Source organism: Mirounga angustirostris, unplaced genomic scaffold, assembly GCF_029215605.1.
Source record: "Mirounga angustirostris isolate CCGP_5_RB_7025 unplaced genomic scaffold, mMirAng1.0.hap1 SCAF_1, whole genome shotgun sequence".
Lineage (NCBI taxonomy): Eukaryota > Metazoa > Chordata > Mammalia > Carnivora > Phocidae > Mirounga > Mirounga angustirostris.
This window is the reverse complement of record NW_026991709.1, coordinates 208,199,329-208,225,000: the sequence shown is the minus strand read 5'-3', so window position 1 is coordinate 208,225,000 and position 25,672 is coordinate 208,199,329. Positions and strand designations below refer to the sequence as shown.

General features: G+C 52.7%; 1 protein-coding gene across 9 annotated transcripts in view; it reads left to right on the top strand.

The window, feature by feature from the left end:
• Nucleotides 1-25,428, top strand: part of ILF3 (interleukin enhancer binding factor 3) — a 33,338-nt gene extending 7,910 nt beyond the window's left edge. The window contains exons 2-21 of one of the 9 annotated variants that reach the window (XM_045863009.3): nt 4,041-4,138; nt 4,515-4,744; nt 4,902-5,079; nt 7,093-7,240; nt 8,659-8,750; nt 9,139-9,234; nt 9,909-10,020; nt 10,441-10,538; nt 11,108-11,219; nt 11,328-11,438; nt 11,736-11,935; nt 12,333-12,500; nt 12,931-13,068; nt 13,152-13,328; nt 13,424-13,577; nt 13,725-13,778; nt 17,184-17,549; nt 18,447-18,575; nt 19,187-22,444; nt 25,034-25,428. In XM_045863009.3, the coding sequence (XP_045718965.1) occupies nt 4,136-4,138; nt 4,515-4,744; nt 4,902-5,079; nt 7,093-7,240; nt 8,659-8,750; nt 9,139-9,234; nt 9,909-10,020; nt 10,441-10,538; nt 11,108-11,219; nt 11,328-11,438; nt 11,736-11,935; nt 12,333-12,500; nt 12,931-13,068; nt 13,152-13,328; nt 13,424-13,577; nt 13,725-13,778; nt 17,184-17,549; nt 18,447-18,575; nt 19,187-19,323 (2,703 nt within the window). In that variant the 5' untranslated portion in view covers nt 4,041-4,135 and the 3' untranslated portion in view covers nt 19,324-22,444; nt 25,034-25,428. Of the gene's footprint in view, nt 1-4,040; nt 4,139-4,514; nt 4,745-4,901; nt 5,080-7,092; nt 7,241-8,658; nt 8,751-9,138; nt 9,235-9,908; nt 10,021-10,440; nt 10,539-11,107; nt 11,220-11,327; nt 11,439-11,735; nt 11,936-12,332; nt 12,501-12,930; nt 13,069-13,151; nt 13,329-13,423; nt 13,578-13,724; nt 13,779-14,229; nt 15,622-17,183; nt 17,550-18,446; nt 18,576-19,186; nt 22,445-25,033 lie in introns of those variants that run through there. The other 8 variants (XM_045863010.3, XM_064570993.1, XM_064570989.1 and 5 more) reach the window with 8 other exon arrangements.
• The last annotated feature ends 244 nt before the right edge of the window (nt 25,429-25,672 follow it).

The window sequence follows — 25,672 nt, the reverse complement described above, 5'->3', positions numbered from 1 at the left end:
TGGCTTGGATGACAGATCTGGGTTCACATAGAGACAATGAGGCCAGATTTGCTGGCCTGCAAAGGAGCATTGTCTCCAGTTTTTCAGCATTTGTTTTAGCTCAGGTAATTCGTGCTCTTACTTTGTGCCCCTGAATCAAGAGGCATCACTACCAAGGCCTGGTCTAAAGGAGGAGGGCTCCGGGGGTGAATGTTCCACAGATGGGGGGCCAGGTGTGGTGGTCAGGGCCAGCCACAGCCCAGTGAGTCTCTTCGGGGGTTCCTTCTGGGGCTTGCCTCTTGGAGCAGAGGAAGATCAGGTGCTGCAGCTGGCCGCGGCCAAGGCACACCCACGTTCGGAGTTTTAAGGGTGAAGGCAGCAGATGGAAACCTACATGCAGGACAGTTGCTGAAAGCAGGTGCATTGGGGAGGCTTGTGTGTGTCCTTGAGGTACTTTTGATGGGCTCATTTCTTCTGACGCAGTATCTTTTTACCCATTGGTAGAAGAGTGATTTTCTACTCCCAGTTTCTCTTTGTCAGATGGCATTTATTCTTGGTTGAGATGCCCCACCTCAACTGTGGGCAGGCTTCAGTCCCTCTTCACCGTTTTCAGAGTAGGGAGTTGGGATACAGACACCTCCAGTATTGGCAAATTAGGGTTTGGGGTTTTTATTAAGTATCGTTATGGACTCAAGCTTTTATGTACATTTAATGTGCTGAATCAATTTTGGTTGTATATTTATAATGTTTTATTATGAAAATTTTCAAACATACATCGAAGGTGACACGATTTTACAGTGAACAACTACCTGTAGATAAAGCCTTGGTTCTGCCATTGACATTTGACTATGGTTGTTTATTTGTTTTTGACTATGGTTTTGTCTCACACATCTCCGTCTGTTCTGGTCATCCTTCAGTCCACAGTTATTTATTCATGCATTTACTGGATGTCTCTGACCTATAATCCACTTTATTCTTATGATGCATTTCAAAGTAGCAGAAAGTTGCTGTCTTGTATCTAAATATTAACTAGAATCCAGTATTTATTTATAGTTTTTTTTTATAGTTTTTTTTTTTAAGTAATGCACAAATCTTGAGTATACCATTCAGTTAGTTTTGACCACTGCATACGCTCAACCCCTGCCAAGATGGAGACCGTGACCATCACCCCGAAAGCACCCCTCCCAGATGTCCCTGCCATCACCTGTGTAAGGCAACTGCTGAGCACTTGTGGCTCTTCTAGAACTTCATACATACGGCAGCATTTTATGTTTGTTTTGTTTTTTGTATTCCATTGCTGCAAATATAGCTGGTGGGAGCCTTTACAAGTCAACTCCTTGTCCTTTGGACTTGCACTAGTGTCCGAGCGCTTCCTTGCTTTCTGATCTGCAAATGACCGGGCTCACACAGTCCCAGGGCGAGGTGCCGAATCAACCATTTCTTTGGAGAGCTCCTTTTAGAAAGTTAGACAATGTCAGGTCTGTAAAATCCAGAATGAAAAGGTCTTAGCCTTCTGAAACCTTGGTTTAAGCTCTGTTGTTTTTAAAGCCTCTGCATTTGATGTTTGTGGCGGAGGAGGAGTGTAGTATGAAGAGCTGGTACGTGTACGGTGAAATGCTGGCTCCTAGCGCCTTGTTGGGCTTGGAAGGAAGGAGTTTCTTCTCTACCTTGTGCCAGCCAGCCAGGTCCACGGGGGCCAGGCCCTTGTCTGACATGTCTGTCACCGTCTCAGCAGCCAGCCCCGGGGCCTGGTGTGGAGGAGGTATATGCTAAATACGTGTTGAGTAAATAAATACGGTTTTTATTTTTATTTTTTTAAAGATTTTATTTATTTGACAGAGACACAGCGAGAGAGGGAACACAAGCAGGGGGAGTGGGAGAGGGAGAAGCAGGCTTCCTGCTGAGCAGGGAGCCCAGTGCGGGGCTCGATCCCAGGACTCTGGGATCATGACCTGAGCCGAAGGCAGACGCTTAACGACTGAGCCACCCACACGCCCCTAAACACGGTTTTTAAACATCAGCCTTCTTTATCAGGTTGATGAGGTTCCAGCATAGATGCGGCCAGGAGTGGGGGCTGTTTAACATGGCCATATCACCAGTAGGTTGGGATTTCTCAGAGTCTGCTTCTTGGCTTAGAACTGGGTATCTGAGCGTTGGTTAAATTTTTAGATGACCTGTGGTGGCTGCACTTTAGTTAGGAGTACATAAGTCTGTTCTGCAATTAAAGAAAAAACTGGATTGGCAGTTTTCAGACATCACAAGTGAATCCCAACATACCCGTCTCCCAGCTTCAACAGCTGTAAGCACTTCGCCATCCTGTTTTATCTTTGTCCCCGTCTCCACTGCCTGCCTCCCTGGAGTGTTTTAGAGCAAACACCAGGCGTGTACTTTCAACCATAAATTTATCTTAAATACATACCTAACAGGTAAAGCATTCTTTTTGAATACAATCTTGATATCCTGTGTTCCTAACTGAATGAATGGGAACTTCTTCATAGAGGATGCACTTTGTCACTCATTGCTTAGCCCCCAGGGCAACCTGGCAAATGGAGATCTTGTTGGTAGAAGTTGGTGCCATTATGAAGGGTCCATGGGGTTTGTGCTGCATGCTTTCTGTAAGTTGACTTGTTTAATTTTCACTCCTCTTGCCAAGGTAGGGGAGTGCCGCATCAATGTCACAGGTGTAGAAGGAAGCTGCAAGGAAACTTAAGGGCCACATGGCTAGTGGCTGGGCAGGCAGGGTTTCAAGCCCAGGTACGTGCTGAAGCTCCCACTTGGTGGTGACCGAGTTGTTCATCAGCGGTACCGTGAACAGCTGAGTCCAGAGATTGGCCTCCACTCTTCTCCCCACCCCACCAGGCATAGTCTTGACCCCTGCTTGTGCGTAGCTCTGCAGGATTTTCACCTCTCATTCCACCTTTCAGTTTTATAGTTCTACTTTGAAACTTACAAATTTGCAATTAGATTGTTAGGAAGTCCTGAAGCATTGTGGGAAATTCTTGTTTTGGCCCATCATGTCCAAGTTTGTCCTTGAAGTGTGTGCCTTTCCAGGTGGGGCCTGTTGCCCTGGCTGGTAACTGACCAAGATCAAAGGGGCTGTGTGGTTGGATGGGATGGGTGGATTCATCTGTTGTGTATTACCGTGATGAATTTTTTGTTGTTGTTGTTTACTCATTTGGAAGATTTCAGTGTGGACCAGACTGTTTGCACAGAGTGGGAATTGAGTAGGTTGTAGTCAGCATGTTATTTAGAGCCCAAGATGGTAATTACAGCTGTGCTTGCCCTGAAGACTTCTTTTTTTTTTTTTTAAAGATTTTATTTATTTATTTGAGAGAGAGAGAGAGCATGAGAGGGGGGAGGGTCAGAGGGAGAAGCAGGCTTCCCGCCAAGCAGGGAGCCAGATGCAGGACTCGATCCTGGGACTCCAGGATCATGACCTGAGCTGAAGGCAGTCGCTTAACCAACTGAGCCACCCAGGCGCCCGCCCTGAAGACTTCTGTTGCGCACTTGAGTTCTGTCGGCCTCTCCAAAATGGAACCCACAGGTGTGGCCACGTGGTGCTGTGGTCACATCCACCTGATGTTTCAGAAGGTTCTTTCCTTCCGGTTTATAGAAGCTCCTGTCTCATGCTTTCCTTCCATTTTTTTCATTACCCTCAAAGACCAGAGCTCCTTCTGTCTCTTTTCCTTGTCCAAACACCAAGAGTTTGCTGAACATTTGTATTGTTACCTTTTATTGGAGGCTCATTGATTTTTTATTTTTTTTTTATATTTGTAAAAACTGGCATACTTTGCATGAAAAAAAGATGAAAGAAGATGAAGTAGAAAGAGTGGGAAGTCAGAGTTGGCTTCTGAAACCAGCTGTTTTCATTTTTAGGGGATTTTGTAATTAGTTGTTTGTACCTCAGCAGTGGTTACTTGGAAATAAAGATGTGCCCTGCTGTGTTACCGGGGCCCCTTCACGTGGTTGCACCACTGTCTTTTGTCCTATTCAGTATCTGGCTGCTAAAATTCATCCATCTATGGAATATTTGAAACTAAAAAGATTTTCTGATCTTATAGATAGTTGAAGTATTGATAACACCAAGGAAATCTGTTACAATTTGAAAAGATAAGCAAACATTTGATTTCCAGACACTACAGCAAAAGAAGTAAAAATGGTAAGTTTTTTTTAATCTTACTTATTTCTTTATTCGTATTTAGAGATGTAGCATTTCCCCAAGGCATTTGATCCTCATGTTTTTTCATTAGACTTCTTGAATTATAAAATACTACTACATAGTGTTAAGAGTTCACACGTATATACATACAGACACACATAGGAAGTTGAGTGTGCCCCCTTTCTCTCAACTGCCTTGAGAATGAACAGCTGTTCCCTCTGGTTGTCCTGCTTCTCAGACCTTCAGTAGTGGTCGTGTAGGGGGCCTACTTTGACACAAATGATAAGGCATAATTCTGAGTTGGGCAGCTTGAAAGATGAGTGGAGGGTTGCTCGATGTCTCTGCAAGGTTTTTAACTGAGTGTTCGCATTTCCAGCGTCCAATGCGAATTTTTGTGAATGACGATCGCCACGTGATGGCAAAGCACTCTTCTGTTTATCCAACCCAAGAGGAACTGGAGGCAGTCCAGAACATGGTGTCCCACACAGAGAGGGCTCTCAAAGCTGTGTCTGACTGGATAGACGAACAGGAGAAAGGCAGCAGCGAGCACGCGGAGTCCGAGAATGTGGATGTGCCCCCAGAGGATGAGACCAAAGAAGGGGCTGGGTACGTTTGAGGTTTTGGAGGGTGGGGATCCTTCCTAGAGAGTCTGGCCAGCATGGGAGTGAGCATCTTCTTTTCTAAGAAACTCCACCCTTTCCACGGCCTCTGGGTTCTGGCTGCACGGAATCCCTCACTGAGCGTACTTTGGTGTGTCCCTCAGGGAGCAGAAGACGGAGCACATGACCAGAACCCTGCGGGGTGTGATGCGCGTTGGCCTCGTGGCAAAGGGCCTGCTGCTCAAGGGGGACTTGGATTTAGAGCTGGTGCTGCTATGTAAGGAGAAGCCCACTACCGCCCTCCTGGACAAGGTGGCTGACAACCTCGCCATCCAGCTCGCTGTGAGTGTGACTGCCTCCACGGGGCGGGGTCAGGTCATGCTTGTTGAGGACGGCGGGACAGGAAGAGAGGCTGGTTTGTGCTGTGCACTAGGAGGCACACTACAAACCCCCGCTTGCACGTGCTTGCGCATGCCTTATCAGTAGGTGATGGGCAGGATGCCGCAGGGCTGCTAAGGTCCTGGTGCCTGATTGACCGAGATGGGCCCAGACACTCTGTCAGCCGGGAAAGGCTCGGTGCCTACCATGTGGTGGGCTGCACTGTTCGGGGCTGCACCGGGCTAGAGCTCTGAATCCACGCTCAGTGGGGTGGATGGGCGGATAGAAGGTATAATGATTAACTCTTCCTCCCTGATCCAAAACTGGACATAAGAACTTTTTAAAAACCAGCTTATTTATTTCATTACAAAAGTGTTGCATAAGTAATAGTCTCTGATATTTCTTGAGAATTGACTACACCACACCCTAGGCCAGGTGTGCTGTTTATATGTGTATCTTTTTCTTCTCACAACGACCCTTGGAGATAGGATTTTATCGTCCGAGTATTTTAGGAGATGTGACTAGGGCGCAAGGAGCTGAGTGGTTGATCCCAGGATCCCTGGTTGTGAGTCCTGGCGTTTTAGGACCTCCATGCGTCCCCACCGTATGCTGCATCCTTGGGACACACTCACCCTCAATTTAGCAATAGTAGCAGCAGAAGAATAAAGTAACGAAACAAAACTAAGAAATCACATTCCTTAGGGAAAGGCACTGTTCATTTTCATATGTAAACATGGATTTTTTTTTTTCCACATGTAACTGATAATTTGGTATTTAGGGTAGAGGTCAGAATTGAAATGTGGAGCTAATGCAGTTCAGTAGATACTTCTGGAGAGCTGTATTTCAGGTGAATGAAGGACTAAACTTTTCTGTTTTGGTGGTAATTTTATGTTAATTTTAATCCATGTCTATCAAAAGTATATTCATTGGTGAAAATTACGTTGTTGTAAATGTTTCTAAAGGAAAGACATCTTTTGTAAAAAGTCTTTAAAGAAAGATACGAATAAAGTGTGTTTTTATTGATTCAGATTAGTGGTTTTTGACTGGGGCGATTTTGCCCCCCACAGAGGACATTTGGCGAGTTGGAGACAGTTTTGGTTGTCACGGGGGCGGGGGGGAGTGGGGTGCTGCTGATCTCCGCTCGGTGGGGGCTGGAGATGGCTGCTCAGTGTCCCGCAAGGCGGACGCTGGCCCAGCAGCCCAGAGGGTCCCTAGTGCTTACGTGGAGAACAACCCCAGTTTAGATCTTTCAGTGTGCATTTGTCTTCCCCTCAATGTGGTATTTCCTTTATGTTTTCCCTAATGAAACCTGTAAGAGCTTGAATTTTCTTCATTAAGGCACATATAAACTGGTAGAAAGGAGAAAGCAGAAGACAGGTGAACATCCTTTTGTAGAAACATGCGTTTGCAGCAACCACATGCTTTTCTGTGTGTGCATCATATGATACAGATTACCTTACTACACTGTTTCTTTCCACATTGATGGCTGCTCACCCCAGGAGGGAAACACCAGTGGTGGATTCCGCTCAGCTGGGGGTTGTATTTGCACGTGGTGTCTGTGTAAGCCTCCTGCAGCCTGGTGGTTTAGGTCTTGTCAAGAAGTCCATTTTATACATTAGAAACCAGCATCTGAATGAGATGAAGTGACTTGCCCAGAGTTACCCAACTACCAGGCGACAGAACGAGGATTCACACTCTTGTCTCCTTCTCCCAGCCCCTGAAGTGTTACCCATCGCATTGTAAAGCTCCCCATGAAAAATGCCTTCTCTGTGCAGTTAGAGACCTCCACTCTGGAGTACCCAGAAAATGGCCAGAGACATGGTGGGCAGAAGGGAGGTCCTGATCCCCTAGATGAAGGAGCTGCTGTCCCGTCACCCTGCAAGAAGCTGACGTGTGCTGGGGTAACCAGTGAGACAGAGCTGTTGATTGCCTGCCTTGAGGAGGAAGTGTGTTTGAAAGTTGCATTCTCTTTTGTAGGCGGTCACAGAAGACAAGTACGAAATACTCCAGTCTGTTGACGATGCTGCGATTGTGATAAAAAACACAAAAGAGCCTCCATTGTCCCTGACCATCCACCTGACATCCCCTGTTGTCAGAGAAGAAATGGAGAAAGTATTAGCCGGAGGTAGGGAGGCTGAGAAAGGCCAGCAGGACTGTGGAAACTTGGTGTTCCCTCGCCAGGCAAATGTGCTATTCAGTTTTAGCCTGCTTTGGTAAAAGGCTGTCGGTGTAGCTTTGACCACCTGTAGACTCTGAGATCACATCTCCCGTGCAGTTTCAGTACTTGGGAGTTTGACAAAACGGTTGCACTAAAAGTGAGTAGCACTTTTCATAGAGGATTGCACCATTTTTTGTTTATCTGAATCCTTGAGTGTTCTCATCAGTGTTAAACTTGGTTTTTCTGTTGAGCGTTCTCTGGCCTTGGAAAAGTGTGTCCCTGGTGATTTTATGGCTTTTAAATTCTGGAAGACTACCAGATGGTTTCTGCATGAACATCACGTTGGAGTCGTGCAAACAGCTTGTGTCGCAGCAGAACCGAGGGCTGCCTCGCTTGGCCTCGCTTGGCCTCTTCCAGGGGCTGCTTTTATCAGCTGCCGGGATTGAAATGCAGAGAGCTGGTACAGAGTTTTGGATAAAGTTGTAAACGGTTGTGTGATTTGCAAACCAAAACCAAAAACTTTCCTAATTCAAAGGCCACCAAGGGCCCCTCCTGTGTCTCTTCTGCGAGGATGGTTTTTATTGGCGCTCACGCCGCAGAGCGGAGGTGAGCGGAGGTGACGGTCGCAGGCCTTATCCAAACCCCTGACACCCGGGTGGCGGCAGTGACAGCTCTCCAGTTCTGCTGCAGCAGAGGCTCTCACCTTGCGCCCTTGTTGCTATTCTTTGATTACCTTTGGTTCTGATACCTGATTCCAATTATCAATTTAGGGACTCTGGACCTTTGACCAACAGGACTCTCTCTGTCAAGGGCTGGGGCTAGGGCAGTCCCGCCTGGTGGGCGGAGGTGGTCCCCCTTTGCCGCAGATGCCTCAGGGGATGGCCGTTGTGGGAAGCAGAGAGGGAGTTCATTTCCACTCCCCCCCCACCTATTTTGGTGCTTTTGTTTTTGTTTTTTGGGGGGTTTTGTTTTGTTTTTGTTTTTATTGGTTTTTTTTTTTTTCTTTTTGTTTTTTGGGTTTTTTTGCTATTGAAATTTTTAGCATAGCTAATTTATCGGGAGATCATGGGGAGGAAGCAAGGTAATTGTCTATTAGAAGATAGGATCCACCTATCTGTCCCCCTCCCCCATGGGATGATTCCTTTTAGAGTAACTTCCCACTTTTGTTCTTGTTTTTGTTTTTTTTGGAGGGGCCTCCAATTTTTACGATCTCCTCAGGGCAGAGTTAAATGCACTCTAGCTTCTCCTTCCCTGGTCTAGGGTGGAGATGACTTGAGATTCTGGGAGCCTCAGCTGCCCTTTAGGAAGCTGCCACATCCCCTTTCCACCTGACAGAAACCCCTTGGTCAAACTGTACCTTGTCTTCTTATTCCATCCATGAATAGAAACGCTATCAGTCAACGATCCCCCGGACGTTCTGGACAGGCAGAAATGCCTTGCTGCCTTGGCGTCCCTCCGACACGCCAAGTGGTTCCAGGTTTGCATTTTGTTCTTCTATTTGTCTTTTGGTAGAGAATTCCTAAGTTTTAACTTGGCTAACTTGCACCATAAAGTTTCGGTAACGTTGAAGATCGCCGTGCCGAGCTTAGCACCTGCAGGCGTGCGGTTGCTAACGGAGCGCGCATAGACAAATTTGACGTCCCCAGAGGAGGCTTGTGACTGAGTAGGTGGGCTGCTGCTGCTTTGTGCCAAGAGTAACCTGTTCTGATCCACGTGGTGAAACCGCTGCGGACCACACACTTGATGGTCTTGAGCGTTCACCATTTACCCTTGACAAAGTAGCACCCTGAGACTTGTGTTTTTCATGTTTGCCTTGTGTTTAAGGGAGGTTCCTTGGTATAAAGAGCCTGTGCTTTGTTCTCTAGGCCAGAGCCAACGGGCTGAAGTCGTGTGTCATTGTCATCCGGGTCCTGAGGGACCTGTGTACCCGCGTGCCCACCTGGGGTCCCCTCAGAGGATGGGTAAGGCACCTTGTAGCTATGGCCACTTGAGGGTCAGATATGCAGAGATGTTTTCCCACATCCCAGGAATATGTTGCGATAACTGGGCTGGAGGGGCCCTCTGGGGTGTGGCCGATGGATCCCCGTACTAGCCATTTATTGAGCAGCTACTTTGTGCCACTCCCTGGGTGGGGGATGAGAGCTAGAACAGGACGGCCATCCCCATTCTTGGCCCCCCCCCCAGTGGTGGACACAAGCTCAGCCTAGGGAGGGGGCCAGCCAGGTAGCATGTTTACTGTGACACTGTTCTCCACGAAGAATTTTTGTAGCTGTTCTTGGACAGGGGTCAGCAAAGTGGGGCCCATAGGCCAAATCTGGCCAGCTGCCTATCTCTGCCCGTAGTTAGAGGGTTTTTATATTTTTAAGCGGCTACATAATAAATATAAATACCTACATAACCGCCTCAGCTTGGCCTCTTGGCTCACATAGTCTGACAGATTTACTGTTTGTCCCTTTAAGGAAAAGTCACTAAGCCAGGCTGTAGTTGTCCTGATTTCAGTTTAGCCTCAACTTGTGAACTTGGAGGGCTTTGACACCCCTCCCCCCAAAAAACACACACACACATAGTGACAGCTCCTCAGTGTCGGCTGACCACCTCCTGGACACTGGAGCTAACTGTCCCTCTTGCCTTTCAGCCCCTTGAGCTTCTCTGTGAGAAGTCCATCGGCACGGCCAACAGACCAATGGGTGCCGGCGAGGCCCTGCGGAGAGTGCTGGAGTGCCTGGCGTCGGGGATCGTGATGCCAGGTTGGGGCCTTGTGCTTTGCAAGTTGCAGGGAAAGGACAGGGATTGAGGCCCTGAGGCCGCTTCCTGGTGGGTCCCCCGACTGGGTTAGGGCAGCAGCAGCCCCGTGTCCCCCTAGGGCTGAAGCATGTGACTACCCTCTTGCACCATCATATCCAGCCCTGTGCCGGCTCCGCAGCTGTGACTCAGGGCGGATCCGGGGCAGTGGTGACCCACTCCCACGCGAGCTCCTTGCTCTGAGACACGTGGATTATTTATCTCATGGGCTGGACGCCGAGTGGGTCACCGAGCTCAGCGTGTTTTCCAGAGCTGGGTGTGGATGGGGCGTGGGGGGTAACGCACCTGGTTCCCTCAGGCAGCACAACTCTTCCAAGATGCTAAAAGATAATCCTCTGCATATCTTCCTTGTTTCCTGCCTTCAGATGGTTCTGGCATTTATGACCCTTGTGAAAAAGAAGCCACTGATGCTATTGGGCATCTAGACAGACAGCAACGGGAAGATATCACACAGAGTGCGCAGGTATAGTCTTCGCCATTGCCACCGTGAGCCCTTACCCAGGCTGTAATCGCTGGCTTCCAGTTCCGTTACTGGGTATTCTCAGGGTAGCCGCTGGACTCATAGGCTCAGGTTGGGGACCGAAGGTGAAGGGATTGTGCCTGATACAGGGCGCCCCAACCTGGGCTGCTTCTTTCCCTTGGCGCCATGCGTGGTTGTCGCCTGTCCCCTCAGCCTGCTCGAGTGCTATTTTTGGACACCGAGCTCAGTGGGGAGATGTTATTTGCAGTGTGCACTGCTCCAGGGTCCTTCCCTTACAGGCCCACCACGTGGCTCCGTGTGGCAACCAGTCCCCAGGTTGGGGTCTCCTGTATTCCTCTCAAGGGGGGTGATCACAGGCTGGACTTCCCCCACAGCAAGGTTGGGCCCTGGCAGTCAGGCCCTCCCCTGGCTGTTGGGGGACCCCTTGCTGTTGTAGGGGAAACCGTTAGCAACCCCCTCAGCTCCCACCCCTTCCAAAAGGCGTTAGTGAGCGCACAGTCCCTGGCAGGGAGCACAGGGCGGCTGAGTCAGGTCCTCTTCCCCTCCTCCAGCATGCCCTGCGACTCGCTGCGTTCGGCCAGCTCCATAAAGTTCTGGGTATGGACCCTCTGCCTTCTAAGATGCCCAAGAAACCAAAGAATGAAAACCCAGTGGACTACACAGGTAAGCACGCCGCAGGGGCCCGGCGCCAGGCTGGTGGTGTCCGCGTGGGCTGCTGGCAGGAGCACAGGAGGGATTCTCAGCCTTTTCTCTTGTGATCTCTTCCTTCAGTTCAAATCCCCCCCAGCACCACGTATGCCATTACGCCCATGAAGCGCCCGATGGAAGAAGATGGGGAGGAAAAGTCTCCCAGCAAAAAGAAGAAGAAGATTCAGAAGAAAGGTACTAGCATTGGTTTCTAGTCCTTAGTGTGTCTTTCCTCTGGCTCAATTAAGAGTCATCCCGAAGTGGTGAGATGCTTGCTTTTGCCTTAATTTTCTCAGACAGGATATCGCAGCCCGTTGTTAAATGACTGCTTGTTGTGGGGTTCTGGAACGCAAGTGGGGTGGCCACGCTGGGAGCAGCGTGGGTGAGGCCTTGGCCAGCGTGGGCTCCCAGGCCACCGGGCCGTGCGGCAGGAGGTCGTCCGGGGAGTGCTGACTGACAGTCCAGAACAGTGTTGGGGTTCTCTCTCTGTAGAGGAGAAGGCAGAGCCCCCTCAAGCTATGAACGCCCTCATGAGACTCAACCAGCTGAAGCCAGGCCTGCAGTATAAGCTGGTTTCCCAGACCGGCCCGGTGCACGCCCCCATCTTTACCATGTCTGTGGAGGTGGACGGCAGCTCATTCGAGGCCTCCGGACCATCCAAGAAGACGGCCAAGCTGCACGTGGCCGTGAAGGTAAACATGGGCAGGGTCGGGCACCCAGTGCTTGTTCTCTGCACAGCAAAGCACTTCTGCATTTTGGGCTCCTGTGGAGCTGTCCGAGGCTATCGAAACCCTCAGCGAGGACAACTCAAGGCTTAGGGAGGGTGTGTGAACGCTGAGTTGAGATGTTTAAGTGTCTGCCAAGTCACACATGGAAGAATGGCTTCGTCGTTGTGGTTGACAGGCAGAGTCCCCAAATGTAGCTGGGCAGCAGGGTTTCGGGGGATCGGGGAGACAGCCTCCAGTGCTGGCTGCCACCCTAGGAGCCTCTGATTCAGGATCCTGGGGAAAGGGCGGAGATCTTTGTAGATGACCCTGGTGCTAAGTCCCCCTCCCTAACTGGGGAGCCTTGCGGGTGTCCCTCCTGCAGGTGTTACAGGACATGGGCCTGCCTACCGGCGCAGAAGGCAGAGACTCCAGCAAGGGGGAGGATTCCGCTGAGGAAACGGAAGCAAAGCCGGCCGTGGTGGCCCCTCCGCCTGTGGTGGAAGCCTCTTCGACCCCCAGTGCTGCCTTCCCCTCAGATCCCACCGCCGAGGTGAGCACATGGTGGGGGCCGGCAGCTCTGTGTCCTGTGAGCCAGCAGGGTTACTGGTTCTTGTTACTCACGCCCCCTCCTCCCCCCAAAGAGTAGCTTCCAGTCTAGGGGCCTGCACGGGGAGCTGGGTGTGAGCCTTTGAGCCACCACCAAGAGGGCCCTGCTGATGCTGACCCAGCGCCCAGGGCTGCAGTGGGATGGCCCTCGGTCAAAGGCTGGCCATGCCCCAGAGAGAGGGTGCGGGTGGAGGCAGTCCTGTTGCTGGGAGGCCCTCAGATGACTTCCAGAGGCTGGGAGGCGAGGGTGGTGCGGGACAGCAGGGAAAATGGAGTGGAGGGGCCTCTCTCATGTTTGGGGGGCAGCTGCCCTCCTCCACATGCCGGAAGACCCTTAGCTGAGTTTTTTGGTTTTCTTTTCTGTTTCCCCTGAGAACGTAAAACAGCAGGGGCCGATCCTGACCAAGCATGGCAAGAACCCTGTTATGGAACTTAACGAAAAGAGGCGTGGCCTCAAGTATGAGCTCATCTCCGAGACCGGGGGCAGCCACGACAAGCGTTTCGTCATGGAGGTGAGCAGCTGGCTCCCCAGGAGAGCACTTCTGCCCCAGGGGGAGGCACCGGGCCACGCTGACCATGCGTCTGTTCTTCCTAGGTCGAGGTGGACGGACAGAAGTTTCAGGGTGCTGGCTCAAACAAAAAGGTGGCAAAAGCATATGCCGCTCTTGCCGCACTAGAAAAGCTATTCCCTGATGCCCCTCTCGCCCTGGAAGCCAACAAGAAGAAGAGAGCCCCTGTCCCCGTCAGAGGTGGACCGAAATTTGCTGCTAAGGTAAGCAGTTGGCCGGCCGTCTCTGGCCCTAGCTCGAGTTCTCCTGTGGTTGGAGTGCGAGGTGAACGCCCCTCGTCTCTGTTCTCTCCCTGCAGCCACATAACCCTGGGTTTGGCATGGGAGGCCCCATGCACAATGAAGTGCCCCCGCCCCCGAACCTTCGAGGGCGGGGAAGAGGAGGAAACATCCGAGGTCGAGGAAGAGGGAGAGGATTTGGTGGCGCCAACCATGGAGGCTACATGAACGCTGGTGAGGACCCTTGCCTTGTGTTGGCCCGTGGACCCTGCTTGCTCCCTGGAGCGTGCGGGGCCCCTGGGGTCAGGCCGAGACGGCGGGAGAGCAGGGGCAGGGCAGACTCACCTTCCAGCCCTGTAACCCTGTGTGTGTTCCTTCCAGGCGCGGGATATGGCAGCTATGGGTATGGAGGCAACTCGGCGACAGCAGGCTACAGTAAGTGTGTGTTTCTCTTTGTCTGAGGTTGGGGAGAAGCTACAGTTTAGCTGCCACACCTGAGTTAGAGCAGGGCGGCCCAGCAGCAGCAGCCTCCCTGAGATTTAGGAGTGGCACGCACCTCTTCTCAGGGGTGGTTAGGGCAGACGATCCTCCAGCCCCGTTCTGCAAAAGTGTAATTTGTTCTTTAAATGTTAACACACATATTTGTGTGACTTGAAATTTTCTTAAGAGTCAGAATTTTAAATTTCTCTGCTGTAAGCCATGCGAAGCACCAGTCCTCTGATGATGCTTTTCCTGACAGTGCGCAGCTCTTGTCTTGAGAAGGAGCCTTCATTGGGGGGTTACAGGAGCAGAGAAATCTAAAACATGAATTTCAAATGTGGCGCTCTGTGCCATTTTTCAAAAGAATTCTAATTTTTTTTCTCTGCTCTGTCTCCCCCTTTTGTAGGTGACTTTTTCACAGACTGCTACGGCTATCATGATTTTGGGTCTTCCTAGAGCATCTAAAAGTATTGCACACAAAATCAACTTTTTACTCCAATTTTCTCGAACTCCAAAACCCAAAGTGTCCGTGCTGTGCCCCTGTGCTTCACTGGGTTTCTCAACCGTGGCTTGTCACCGCAGCTTGTCTGAAACTCTTAGCCTGCAGAATTTAAGACAATGGCAGTTTTTATCGTGATTTGCCTTTGAACTTGGTCATATTGAAGTTCACAATAAGTGGAAAACAATTTTCAGAGAATGCATTTTTGTGCAGAATTGCACAGAATTCTAGAGCCAGCGCTGGTCAGCATCAAGGCAAAAGCCCACCTTTGCTTTTTATGGAAAGCATTACTTTATTTAAGAGACAGATAATGATGCATTTTAATCTACCTTTGTCTTAATTTACAGCAGGTTTTGTATGAATTTTTAACCTTTTAACAAATTCCCACATCTGGTTGATGCCTTTGACAGTAATGAAAATGATTTTATCACATCTGAATCCAGAGCAACTGGCTTTTTTTTTTCTTCTTCTTTTTTTTTTTTTTAAATAAGCTTGTAAAACGTTGGGAACATTGGGAATTGTACATTGTGCTAAGTTAACCTCTCCCGCCTTTTGTAAATGCTCTGGTGGGTTCTTGTTTGGGGGTGTGGTATTTTGTGGCTGGTTTAGTTAGAGGTGAACTCTCAAAGGTATCAAAACTGTGCTTCCATTATTAGTGCAGGAAACAGACAGGCTTCAAGGGAGAGAGAACGTGGAATTTTGCAAGTCCTAATCACAGCTGCAAATGCATGGGATTCTAGAGTTGTTTGTTTTAATGGGGCTTTAAAATAATTAAGCAGAAAGACTTAATACGCAGCCCAGTTCTCCCCGTGAGGACCCAGTGCTGCTGGGTATGCAGCCATGACGGATTCCAGAAGGTCTGGAATCTTCTGCCCTCTCACCTTTGGGTGCAGGCTGGAGTTTCTGACTTCTCCCTGTACGCAGAGGCACATGGAGGCAATAGCGTTCTTCACCAAGACCCCCGTTTCCCAGTGGCAGTCCCTTTTGGAAAGAGCACGGTTCAGCTCTGGTCAGCAGTCCTTTGCAGCAAAGCCTGCCTTTGCGTTGACTTGCAAGATTTTGCGTTTTTTCAGGCAAAAAGTGGTCAAAACGGTTACTATATAATTTGTTCCCAGAGGTTTGAAACATTCAGTGAAACTTTTTAAAACTTTGCATGATGTATTTTTTTTTTTTTAGAAAGTTATTGTTTGAGAATAATGTCTTTTTATACCAGGAAATAGTTATCCTGAAATGACGTTGAAAACTTCTCCTTCCCTTTATTTTTTTTTAATCAATACATGTTAAAGTAACAAGTCCTCAGTACTTGGCGTCTTCATTCATTCCTGTGCTTGAGGAGGGGCGCTGAGGTGCTCAGTTTAGGCCGTGGGGCAGCTGAGGTGGCGGGGTTCTGAGAGGGGGTCTGAAGAGGACCTCCTATCCTCCAGCCTCCTTGCCAGGCCTTCGCATGTTTGCTCTCTTGCATTGTGGACCATGCCCTTCTCCTTGGTGTTTTTGGCTTTGTGATGGGGGCGGGTGGAGGGGTGGAGGAGGCCACCTGAAGAAAATAAACTGATGTCACAGGTCAGTTTTATCCAAATTATTGTTCCAGCAACCCAAGACCTAGCAGCGTGGGGTGCACATCTGCAGCGGGTGGGAGGCATGGGATGACTCCCAAATTAACTCTACCCAAAAGGCGGGGGAACCCTTGGTGCTAAATATGGGAAGGAAGGTTGGCTGTGTGCGAGTGTCCCCTCCCCCTCCCAGTCACCCTGGGCTCAGCGGGGTAGCTCCGGCCGTCTGTAGACTGAGGCAGCAGCAACCGGCGAAGGCGTGCCCACAGGCCCACCTACCTGCTCCACCAGCCAGGAGCCCCACCGGCCCCGTGGGAGCGCTGGGGATTGCTCTGCTGGGCTTGCGAGCCACCCACACGGCCTGGCCTCCCCTTCCTCCCACCTCCCCTTCGCTGACCCATCCCCCGTCGGCCCACCTGAGTGTCTGGTGGGGGCAGGGTGTGGACGTACCTGTCTTGCGGGATGGGATCTACACGGAGGACCAGAGGAGGGTCTTACTGTGACATTCTCAGCTTCAGGGTCTGAGAATGTGGCGGCCTCCCTGCACGCTTGTCAATCCACGCTCGGTCCGCCTGCCCCTGGCAGCTGTGCTGGGAACCAAGAGGGGCCCTCTGGGGGGCCGTCTGCGGCTGTAACTGGAGGCCTGGCCTGGATGTTCGGATCCCAACTTTTTAGCGAGCCTCCCCATGAGAATCACTCCTAAGTCCTACGTTTGCACCAGTCACACCAGGGAGACGCCCCCAGGTCATTTGACTAACTCTCCATTTACTTCTCCAAGAGCCACATCAGACCAGTTGTTCGTCCAGGAGTGACACCAGTTTCCGGGGCCTTGTTAAAGAGCATCCCTTGGGGTTCCCCAGGCCTTTGACTGCAGAGCCTCTTCCCAGCACAGCAGGGGGGCGGTGGGGGTGGCCGGCTGCTTCTCTGGGGCTTTGCTTTCCCTGTCACCGTCGGGGACATCTGGGTAACAGCTAGTCATGAATGTCATCTCGCGCTGGAGCTCATCTCATTGTAATGTTGACATCCGCTGCAAAAGCTGCTGTTGGCGCACTGTCCTGGGCTGCTTGGCAAAGATCCATTGTTGTCGTCAGCTGATGGGGGAGTGGCGCTGAAGGCTGGACCAGCCCGAACCTGGCTGCTTTAAGGACCCGAGCCACTGCTCCTCGCTCTCCTGCCTCTGGCCCTCTGCCCTGGCCCCGGGCAGCGGGGCTTGTGAGTCAGCCTTCAGGACCCACAGCTGCCACCTTCCCTGTCTTTGCCCCCCCCCCGTCTCCCCCCATCCTCCGCCTGACCCGCTGCCTTCCTGTTTAGGTCAGTTCTACAGCAACGGAGGGCATTCTGGGAATGCCGGTGGTGGCGGCGGCGGGGGCGGTGGTGGCTCCTCCGGCTACAGCTCCTACTACCAAGGCGACAACTACAGCTCACCGGTGCCCCCGAAACACGCCGGAAAGAAGCAGCCGCACGGGGGCCAGCAGAAGCCCTCCTACGGCTCGGGCTACCAGTCCCACCAAGGCCAGCAGCAGTCATACAGCCAGGGCCAGTATGGCAACTACGGCCCCCCGCAGGGCAAGCAGAAGGGCTATAACCATGGACAAGGCAACTACTCCTCCTACTCAAACTCCTACAGCTCCCCCGGGGGCGGGGGCGGATCAGACTACAGCTACGAGAGCAAATTCAGTGAGTTGGCTTCCAGGGCCCCGAGGCCTGGCCGGGGTCCGGGCCCGCGGCGCACCCCGTGGAGTGTCGGAAGTCGGCCTTTGCCCTGGCCTCTTGCTCAGGGACTGGAAGGAAGCCGGGTGGTGCTGGCTGCTGGGCGGGCTTTAGGGAAATCGTGGAGGCAGAGAGCCCTTGGCCCAGATCCTCGCCGTTCCCTTCCTGTGGTGGTCTCCGAAGGCGGGTCTAGCGGAGGCCCCTGTGCCAAGGAAGCCTGTGCGCTGAGGCTGGGGCACAAGGGTGGAGTCTGTGAGTCGGGGCCGGCTGCTCTGCGGGGAGCTCTGGGGATGGGCCTGGGGACAGCCTTGCCTCCAGCCCCCAAAGAGCCCGAGTCACTTCTCTGCCCCGCCTCTCCCTCCCCCTCATGCCCACACCCAGCAGGCTGCAGCTGAGCTGGTGGCCGAGCTAGGAAAGCGTAGGTGGGCGCTTGTTTTCTGTGATGGGACACTGGTCCGCAGGCGGGCCAGGGACTTTAAAGAAGCCGTGCTCTCTGTGTGTGGGGGCCAGGGGACACTGGGTGTCTGGTGGCAGCTGGGTGGGAGGAGAGGAAGCTGCCGTGTGGTTCCTGAACTGCTGGGAAGCTTGGGTTGGAGGAGTAGGTGGGAAGGCAGGATGCAGCTGGGCGTCCGAGCTTGGTGAGTGGGCTGACCCAGGGCACGATGACCTTGCAGGGCTGCAGCCGGGCCCCTGGCAGTCCTCAGCTGAATGGACGTGTGCCAGATGAAAGCAGATGGGACAGGGAGATTTGTAAAGGCCCGTGGTCCCAACCTGCCACTTCCAGGGCCATAGCACGAGGATCCCAGACCACCCCAGCCGTGTCTTTGCCAAGGCCCCTTAACCACGCTGTCTTCTCTCCCCCAGACTACAGTGGTAGTGGAGGCCGGAGCGGCGGGAACAGCTACGGCTCAGGCGGGTCGTCCTACAACCCAGGGTCACACGGGGGCTACGGCGGTGGCTCTGGGGGCGGCTCCTCATACCAAGGCAAACAAGGTGGGCCTGGATCGGCAGGTGGCACAGTACGGTGGGGGGGGGGTCAGGTGATGAGGGGCATCGCCTGGCGTGGACAGGCGGGTGGCGTAGGCAGGGCTGCAGTGGCACCTGCCGTCTGGCTTCCATGTGGGATGAGAACAGGAAGAGGGAGACACGGGCACACGGGCTCAGGCATACCTCCAGCTTCTCGGCTTTTCAGAAGCCAGACGTCCAGATGTTGCCTTGGTCTTAAAATGATGGCTCCTGTATGGAAAATGCTCACAACACCGAGGCCCAGACAGCCTGCTGTGTGGCCTCTGGTTCAGGGGCTTCAGGCTCAGCCTTGTGCTCGGGCGGCCCCCAGAGACAGCTCCCGCTGCCGCTGTCTGTACAGGACAGATCCCCACCGCTTACGAACCAGGGTCCGGTGGTTCCACCTCACAGGGTGTCGGTGACCGCCAGCCCTGATGACCCAGGAAAGGCCCTGAGCGAGCGGCCGTGCCCGTCCTGCTCCCCTGCGGCGGTCTCACAAGCGGACACAGCACGGCTCGGGTGCTGGCCGTGGTCCTGAGCTGTGATGGCAGGGCGAGCCCCGTGCTGCTCCCCTCTAACCCCACTCCTCTCTTCCCTAGGAGGCTACTCGTCACAATCAAACTACAACTCCCCGGGGTCCGGCCAGAATTACAGCGGCCCTCCCAGCTCCTACCAGTCCTCACAGGGCGGCTACGGCAGAAACGCAGATCACAGCATGAACTACCAGTATAGATAAAGCCCCCCCGAGGGGTGAAGATTTGTACCTTCTGCACTTACCCCTCGTTGTAAGATTCAGTTTTATGCATCACAGTTAACACGTCAGCTGGCCTCCAGGTCCCCTCCGCCCCAACCTGTCCACGTTGCTGTGTTGTGAGGTGCAGCTGGTCACTGCTGTGACCCGTCCTGTGACCCATATTTAGCCGTGTTTGGGACTTCCATGTCTTCAGTGGTTTGTTAGTTGCCATCACAACTTTGTCTGAGTAGAGTTTTTTGAGTTCTTGCAGTTACGTATCCCTCTGTCTATTTACAATTGGTGTTAGTGTTAACTCAGTTTGTCTTTAAATAGCTACAGAAGGGATACATCATCTGTTAATGCTTTTGTGAAGTGAGTTAAACGAGCTTTCTGTATTTTAATGCTTTAGTGTTTCAGTTTTATAAGTGAAGATTTTATTTTAAAAACCAGTGGGAAAGAGTGGGGTTTTTTTGTATGTCTGGATCATTCAGGCAGTACATCTGAATTAAGCTGAATGTAGACAAATAAAGAAAAAGAAAACTCTGTGCCCGTCGTAGGCCTGGGTGTCTGACCCACCGGCAGTGTGATGGGCAGGTTCCTCCACTGTTCCCGGCACGGGAATGCAGGGCGGGGGTGGCAGGGCAGTCCCCTGTCACAAAAGAGTCCAGCTCCAGGCCTCTAGATGCCTTAACTCCAAGGTTGGCTGGGGCCAGCAAGCCGGTTACATCGGGACCTTGTATTCCTGATGGTCTGCAGAGTGGCTTACGAGCGGCCCAGGCTGGTGTCTGGGGATTTGCTCTCACAGTTCTGCATGCTTGCTTTTCTGCTCCATGGGTTCTGGTGTTGTTTTAAGTGCAGTTTCACGTCACCATGGAGTAAAATGTCCGAGGTTTGGTACGTGTAACCTGACTTGAAAAAGGCCAGTTGAATCTGGCTAAAGCATCCCAAGATCTGGGAAACCCAGCCATAGAACCTTCCATGTCGGGATGGCGTGGTTTTGTGTCTCCAGCAGCCTTCCTGGAGCAGCCCCCGCCCAGACGCTCAGTCGTGGCCCAGCCCCGTTCTAGCAGGCTTCCCTGGAGCGGTGCTTCTCAATCTCAGGCAGTGTTGCATTGTTTGGGGGACCATTGGTCACCCAGTGGGCAGAGGCCAATGATGCTACTGACTGTTCTGCGCTTAAGTGTCAGCTGTGTGAAGGTGAAGGAACCTGCCCTGAGAGCAGCGCTTTCCAGCTCTGGCCCTGCCCCGGGGGGAGGGGGCGGAGTGGGGGAGGCGCCCTGACTGCCTTTGCCCGGGCTTCAGCTCTGTCTCGGAAGAGCCTCTTGGGTGAGGCCTGGGGCTGTACCTCTGCAGAGACCCTTCTCCTCTCGCCGTCTCTCTGCCATCTCTCAGACCAGGCACCATTTGAGTTCTGAACCCCGGGAAGTCCCTTGGCCTCCTGTACTTGGTTAACTATAGCCTTTGGAAGAAAATCAAACTATTCTTGACTCAGAACTCTTCCGCTGAGGCAGAAAATCTAATGTGCCTTCAAAGGATGAAGCTTTGCCTTGGAGAGGTGAATGAAAGGTGTTCTGCACTAGACAAAAGAAAACACTGGAAGAATTTTGTCTTCTGGAGCAGAGGAGGACCCAGGTGGTCTAATTCGGGGAGAGGGAGGGATGGTATGATGCCCACCTGAGAGGTGGTCCACAGTGCGAGCATTCAGGTGGGCCTGCCGCAAGCTGGGATCCCTCGAGTGTGTGTGCGCGCACCAGTGGAGATGAGACAGACCTGAGGGATGGGTCCCAACCCAGACTTTGATGAGATGTGACATGTCCATGACCCATCGTCTCTCCTAGACACTTCCAGGGGGCTGGGACAGAGAGCCCCTCCAGATCATTAGGACCTTGTATTGAAATGAGAAGACACAGGCTGTGGATGGAGCCTGCAGCGCTCAGAAACCCACGGGAAGGAAGGCCCTACCCCGCCTGCCAAATACCTTCAAGCTGTGGGCCTGTGTTCTTGGCACGAGTCTCTCCTTAACACCAGTTTCCAAAGCGCTGACCACCACCACATTGAAGTTTCTGAATGCAGGCCCTTCACAAGGGCAGGAATCTTGAAGAAGGCTGTGGAAAGAGCTCCCAGCCCATCTTGAAGTGGAGGCCTCAGGGAGCTGTGACTTGGTGCCACGTTCCTCTTTTGAAAAAGGGTGGCTCCCTGGGTGGCTTGTCTCGAATAGATGCCTGTCTCGGTCCCTGGGGCCGGCCTGAGCGCTCCCCAAGCCAGGGCAAGTTTTGTTGACCTGAGAGACATTGTCAAGAACAGAGCAGTATCGGAGTAGGATCTTGCCCTGTTTCTTCCAGCTTCTGGTGACTTAGGGCATTCCTTGGCTCATGACAGCATCACTCCAGGCTCCGCCTCCTTCACGGGACCTCCCTGTGAGCCTCTGTGTCTCAGGCTCCTTTCTTACAAGGACACCAGTCATTGGATTTCAACTCCACCCTAATCCAGGGTGAGCGCATCCCAAGACCCTTCACATTCACGGGTATCGGCAGTTAGGACTTGGATGTACGTTTTGGGGGGAACACTATACAACCCACTAAAGAGTTGGGTGAAGGCTTTATCCCATGCTGCTGGCACAGCCCTGGGAGGTGGTCAACCACCATCAGGATCATCACGTGGTCAGCATGGCGGGGACCTGTCCCAAGGCGACAGCTCATGAGCACACATCCCTTGGCACCCTAACTGCTTGGGGACCTCGGTGCTAATGGCACTGTGATGCAGCTGGTCAGCAACAGTATCACAGCCCGCAGGACCTGCCGTCCCAGCAAGCTGGGTTTAGGAAGGTATGGCCGACACGGTGAACATGGAGAAGACCTGGGTGCTGGCATGTCATTCAGAGCTGACCAAGGCCTTTCCAGGCCTGTTGCCCTCTAAGTGCAGGAAGCCAGCCTGGAGGAGGTTCTCACTGAGATGCTTCTCCAGGTCCTCCTCGGCCAGGGACACGGTGGGCAACAGAGATGCCTCAGCCCACATGCTGCCAGAGGAGGGTGTCCTGCCTCTTTCAGTCACCAGCAGAGATCACCAGGGGAGCATCAGCGGGAAGAGCCAGTGGCCCACATGCTTACTCAGCAAGTTGATCAGGGTAGGGTGCTTACCTGGTGGATAGACCATGAGGGTCAATGACCCAGGACTGGACACCACCCCAGAGGGCTCAGGATGCCTTTGGAGGGAGGAAGGGAGAAAGACCTCATGACTGAGGCAAAAGCTGGCCACATGAGTGGTGGGCCGAGATGAAGTCAGAGGGGCAGAGGCTTGCAGAGAATTTCAGCTGATCCCATAGGGGAGGTGGGGGGTGGTTGAGACCTAGGGCCAAAGGGGGCCTCTGAGCAGTAATGGGACACAGATTCAGGATTTCCTCCTTCCTACATTGAGCAGAATCACTAGGGTCCTGGTTGTCCCTGTGGGCTGGGGTCCAGTCTGACCTGGAAGTTGACACCCAGTTGCTTCCACTCCGGCAGGGAAACGTGTGCTGTCCCTCTGACCACTGACCATTGTGTAGTCAGCCAGGCCTGTCCTACCCCGAAGGACTGACCTGGTTCCCCAGGCCTGGCCTTTTGCAGCTGGGCTCAGCCTCAGGATGCAGTCTGCAGGGGTGAGCCCCACATGGTCTGTGCCCTTTGCAAGCCTATCCTGAGACTTCTGGACACAATTATGGGCCACACACCAGCAAGCCTTCTTGGCCTGGATGCTCATTCTAATCCATCCCAGAATAAATGGAAACTTCATGTGTTCATTGTTTCATTCACTCCACATGTATTTATTGGGTGTTGCTTATTTATCAGTCCTGTACAGGGTGCTGGGAACATGAACCTGGGTCCTGCTCTCATGGAGCTTCCAGGTACCAAGAGAGCCCTGTTCCAGCTTGTGCTGCGAGTGTCAGGGAAGGCTTTCTGTGTTTTTTTTTTTTTTTTTTTTTTTAAGATTTTTTAAATTTATTTGAGACAGAATGAGAGACAGAGAGCATGAGAGGGAGGAGGGTCAGAGGGAGAAGCAGACTCCCTGCCGAGCAGGGAGCCCGATGCGGGACTCGATCCCGGGACTCCAGGATCATGACCTGAGCCGAAGGCAGTCGCTTAACCAACTAAGCCACCCAGGCGCCCAAGGCTTACTGTGTTTTAAGAAAGACAGGACAGTTAAATCGGAACCAGAAGGTGTGTTAGGGAGGGTGAGCACAGGTTATGCTGTGCACAGGAACAGCATGCATAAAAGTTCAGCTGTGTGTTGGGAATGGACTTCAGGCAGCTGAAGTCGGGCGGGTGAAGCATTCTGGTTGTAAGATGAGAAGTGTGGCTGGATGTTCAGTGGGGGCCAACCACTACAGGGCCTTGACAGCTGAGCAGTGGAGTTGTTTTTTTTTTTTTTTTTTTTTTGACAGACAGCGAGAGAGGGAACACAAGCGAGGTAGTGGGGGAGGGAGAAGCAGACTCCCCACTGAGCAGCGAGTGCGACTCGGGGCTCGATCCCAGGACCCTGGGATCATGACCTGAGCTGAAAGCAGGTGCTTAACGACTGAGCCACCCAGGCGCCCCGAGCAGTGGAGTTCTAACATTGATTCTGAGGGCAGTGGGGAGCCATGGAAAGACTCTGAGCTGTGGAGAACCCAGGCTCAGTTATGCTTCAGAACAGTCTTTTTGGCTGTTGGGCAGAGAATAGGTGTGTGGGAGAGGTGAGAATGCAGGCCAGGTGATCAGCAGAGACTCCCGTCCTGGAGCATTTGAACTGAGGTTCAGGGTGATTTAGGCCATAGAGTTCATTGGACTAGGTGAGGAAACTGCCCCCAAACCTGAGAGAGGTAACACCTACATGTCCCAGACAGGGTAGACGGGCCCAGAGAGGGGCACTGCATTGCCTCAGTCCACAAGAAGTAGAGGGCCCATAGGCACTCTGCTCTGTGGTTGGGAGACAAGCAGAAAAGTCTAAAACGCCATGGAAGTCATTTTCCTGAGGTCGCAAGTCCTGGGCCCATGCCATTTCCAACGTTTCCCAAGAAGCTGACAGCTAAGCTCAGCCTACTTGGCACTGGGCTGCGGGGGTGAGAATATCACGGAATGATAGGCTCCATTCCTGGCTGGATAAACTGGAGCAAACATTACTCTCCAGCCTCCTGGGACAACCAACCAACACGGGGCTCCAAGTACTCTGTCAAATATTCGAAACCCCCAACTCCTCTTCCAGAGGTTTTGGATTCCCAGTCCGTGCCTAGAAATCCGACTCCTGCTCTTCTGGGTCCCGAGACCTCAGTATCAGCTTTTTTTTTTTTTTTTTTTTTTTTAAGATTTTATTTATTTGACAGAACGAGAGGGGGAACACAAGCAGGGGGAGTGGGAGAGGGAGAAGCAGGCTTCCCGCTGAGCAGGGAGCCTGATGTGGGGCTCGATTCCAGGACCCTGGGATCATGACCTGAGCCGAAGGCAGACGCTTAAGGACTGAGCCACTCAGGCGCCCCTCAGTATCAGCTTCTTAAAGCCAACTACCTAGTCCCCGGGTTTGGGGGCTTCCCTGGGCGACGGTGGCGTTCCCAGGGAAGGGGAGGTTGGGAGATCTAGTGGGAACCCCCTCCAGCCACATCTTGAACCTGTGCCCGGGTCTCCACGCGAGGGGCGCAGAGGCCGGCTCAGGTCCGGCCTCTGACAACACCTCCCTTACCAAACCACGTGCTCTCCGCCCTTAGGTCGGCCTGGTGCACACGGCCCGCCCGTCTTATGCCCAATCAACAGACCCGGTATGGAACAGAAGTATTCTACAGGCGCCGCTCCCAGCAGGCCCCGCCTCGAGACGCCACGCCCTTGTGCCGTCAGCAAACTTCCAATTGGGCGCTGTTGCAGGCTCCGCCCTGGGCCGCGCCCCCATAGGTGTCTCCCGCCTGGTGCTCACATCCAATGGCTTGGGAAAGGACGCTTTCCCAAGGCTCCGCCCCCAGAGCCGCCGCTTCCCTGGTCTCCCGGCAACGCGAGGGGTGCTGTCCAGCGTTCTGAAGCCGCGCTCCCAGCGCCTTTCGAATAGTGGCGGCCTTCTGGCGCCCCCAGCCCTCCCTGCTGAGCAGCGCCGAAACCCCTAAAGCAGAGGTCAGTGAATCTCAGCTGCACCCCACCTCCACACCCCAGTTTACCTCTTGGTAATAGAAAGAGCTTGCTTCACTTCACGATCTGCTAAGGAACCCCCACCCTCCCATCTAGCTCAGAGGGAAGCTAAAGTCCTTGTTGCAAACCAGAGGCCTTGCAGAATCTCACGCTGTGACCTTCTCACCCTCGTCTTCCGTTCCTTCCCTCACTCCCTCCAGCCACACTCATCTCCCCGCTGCACTGCAAAC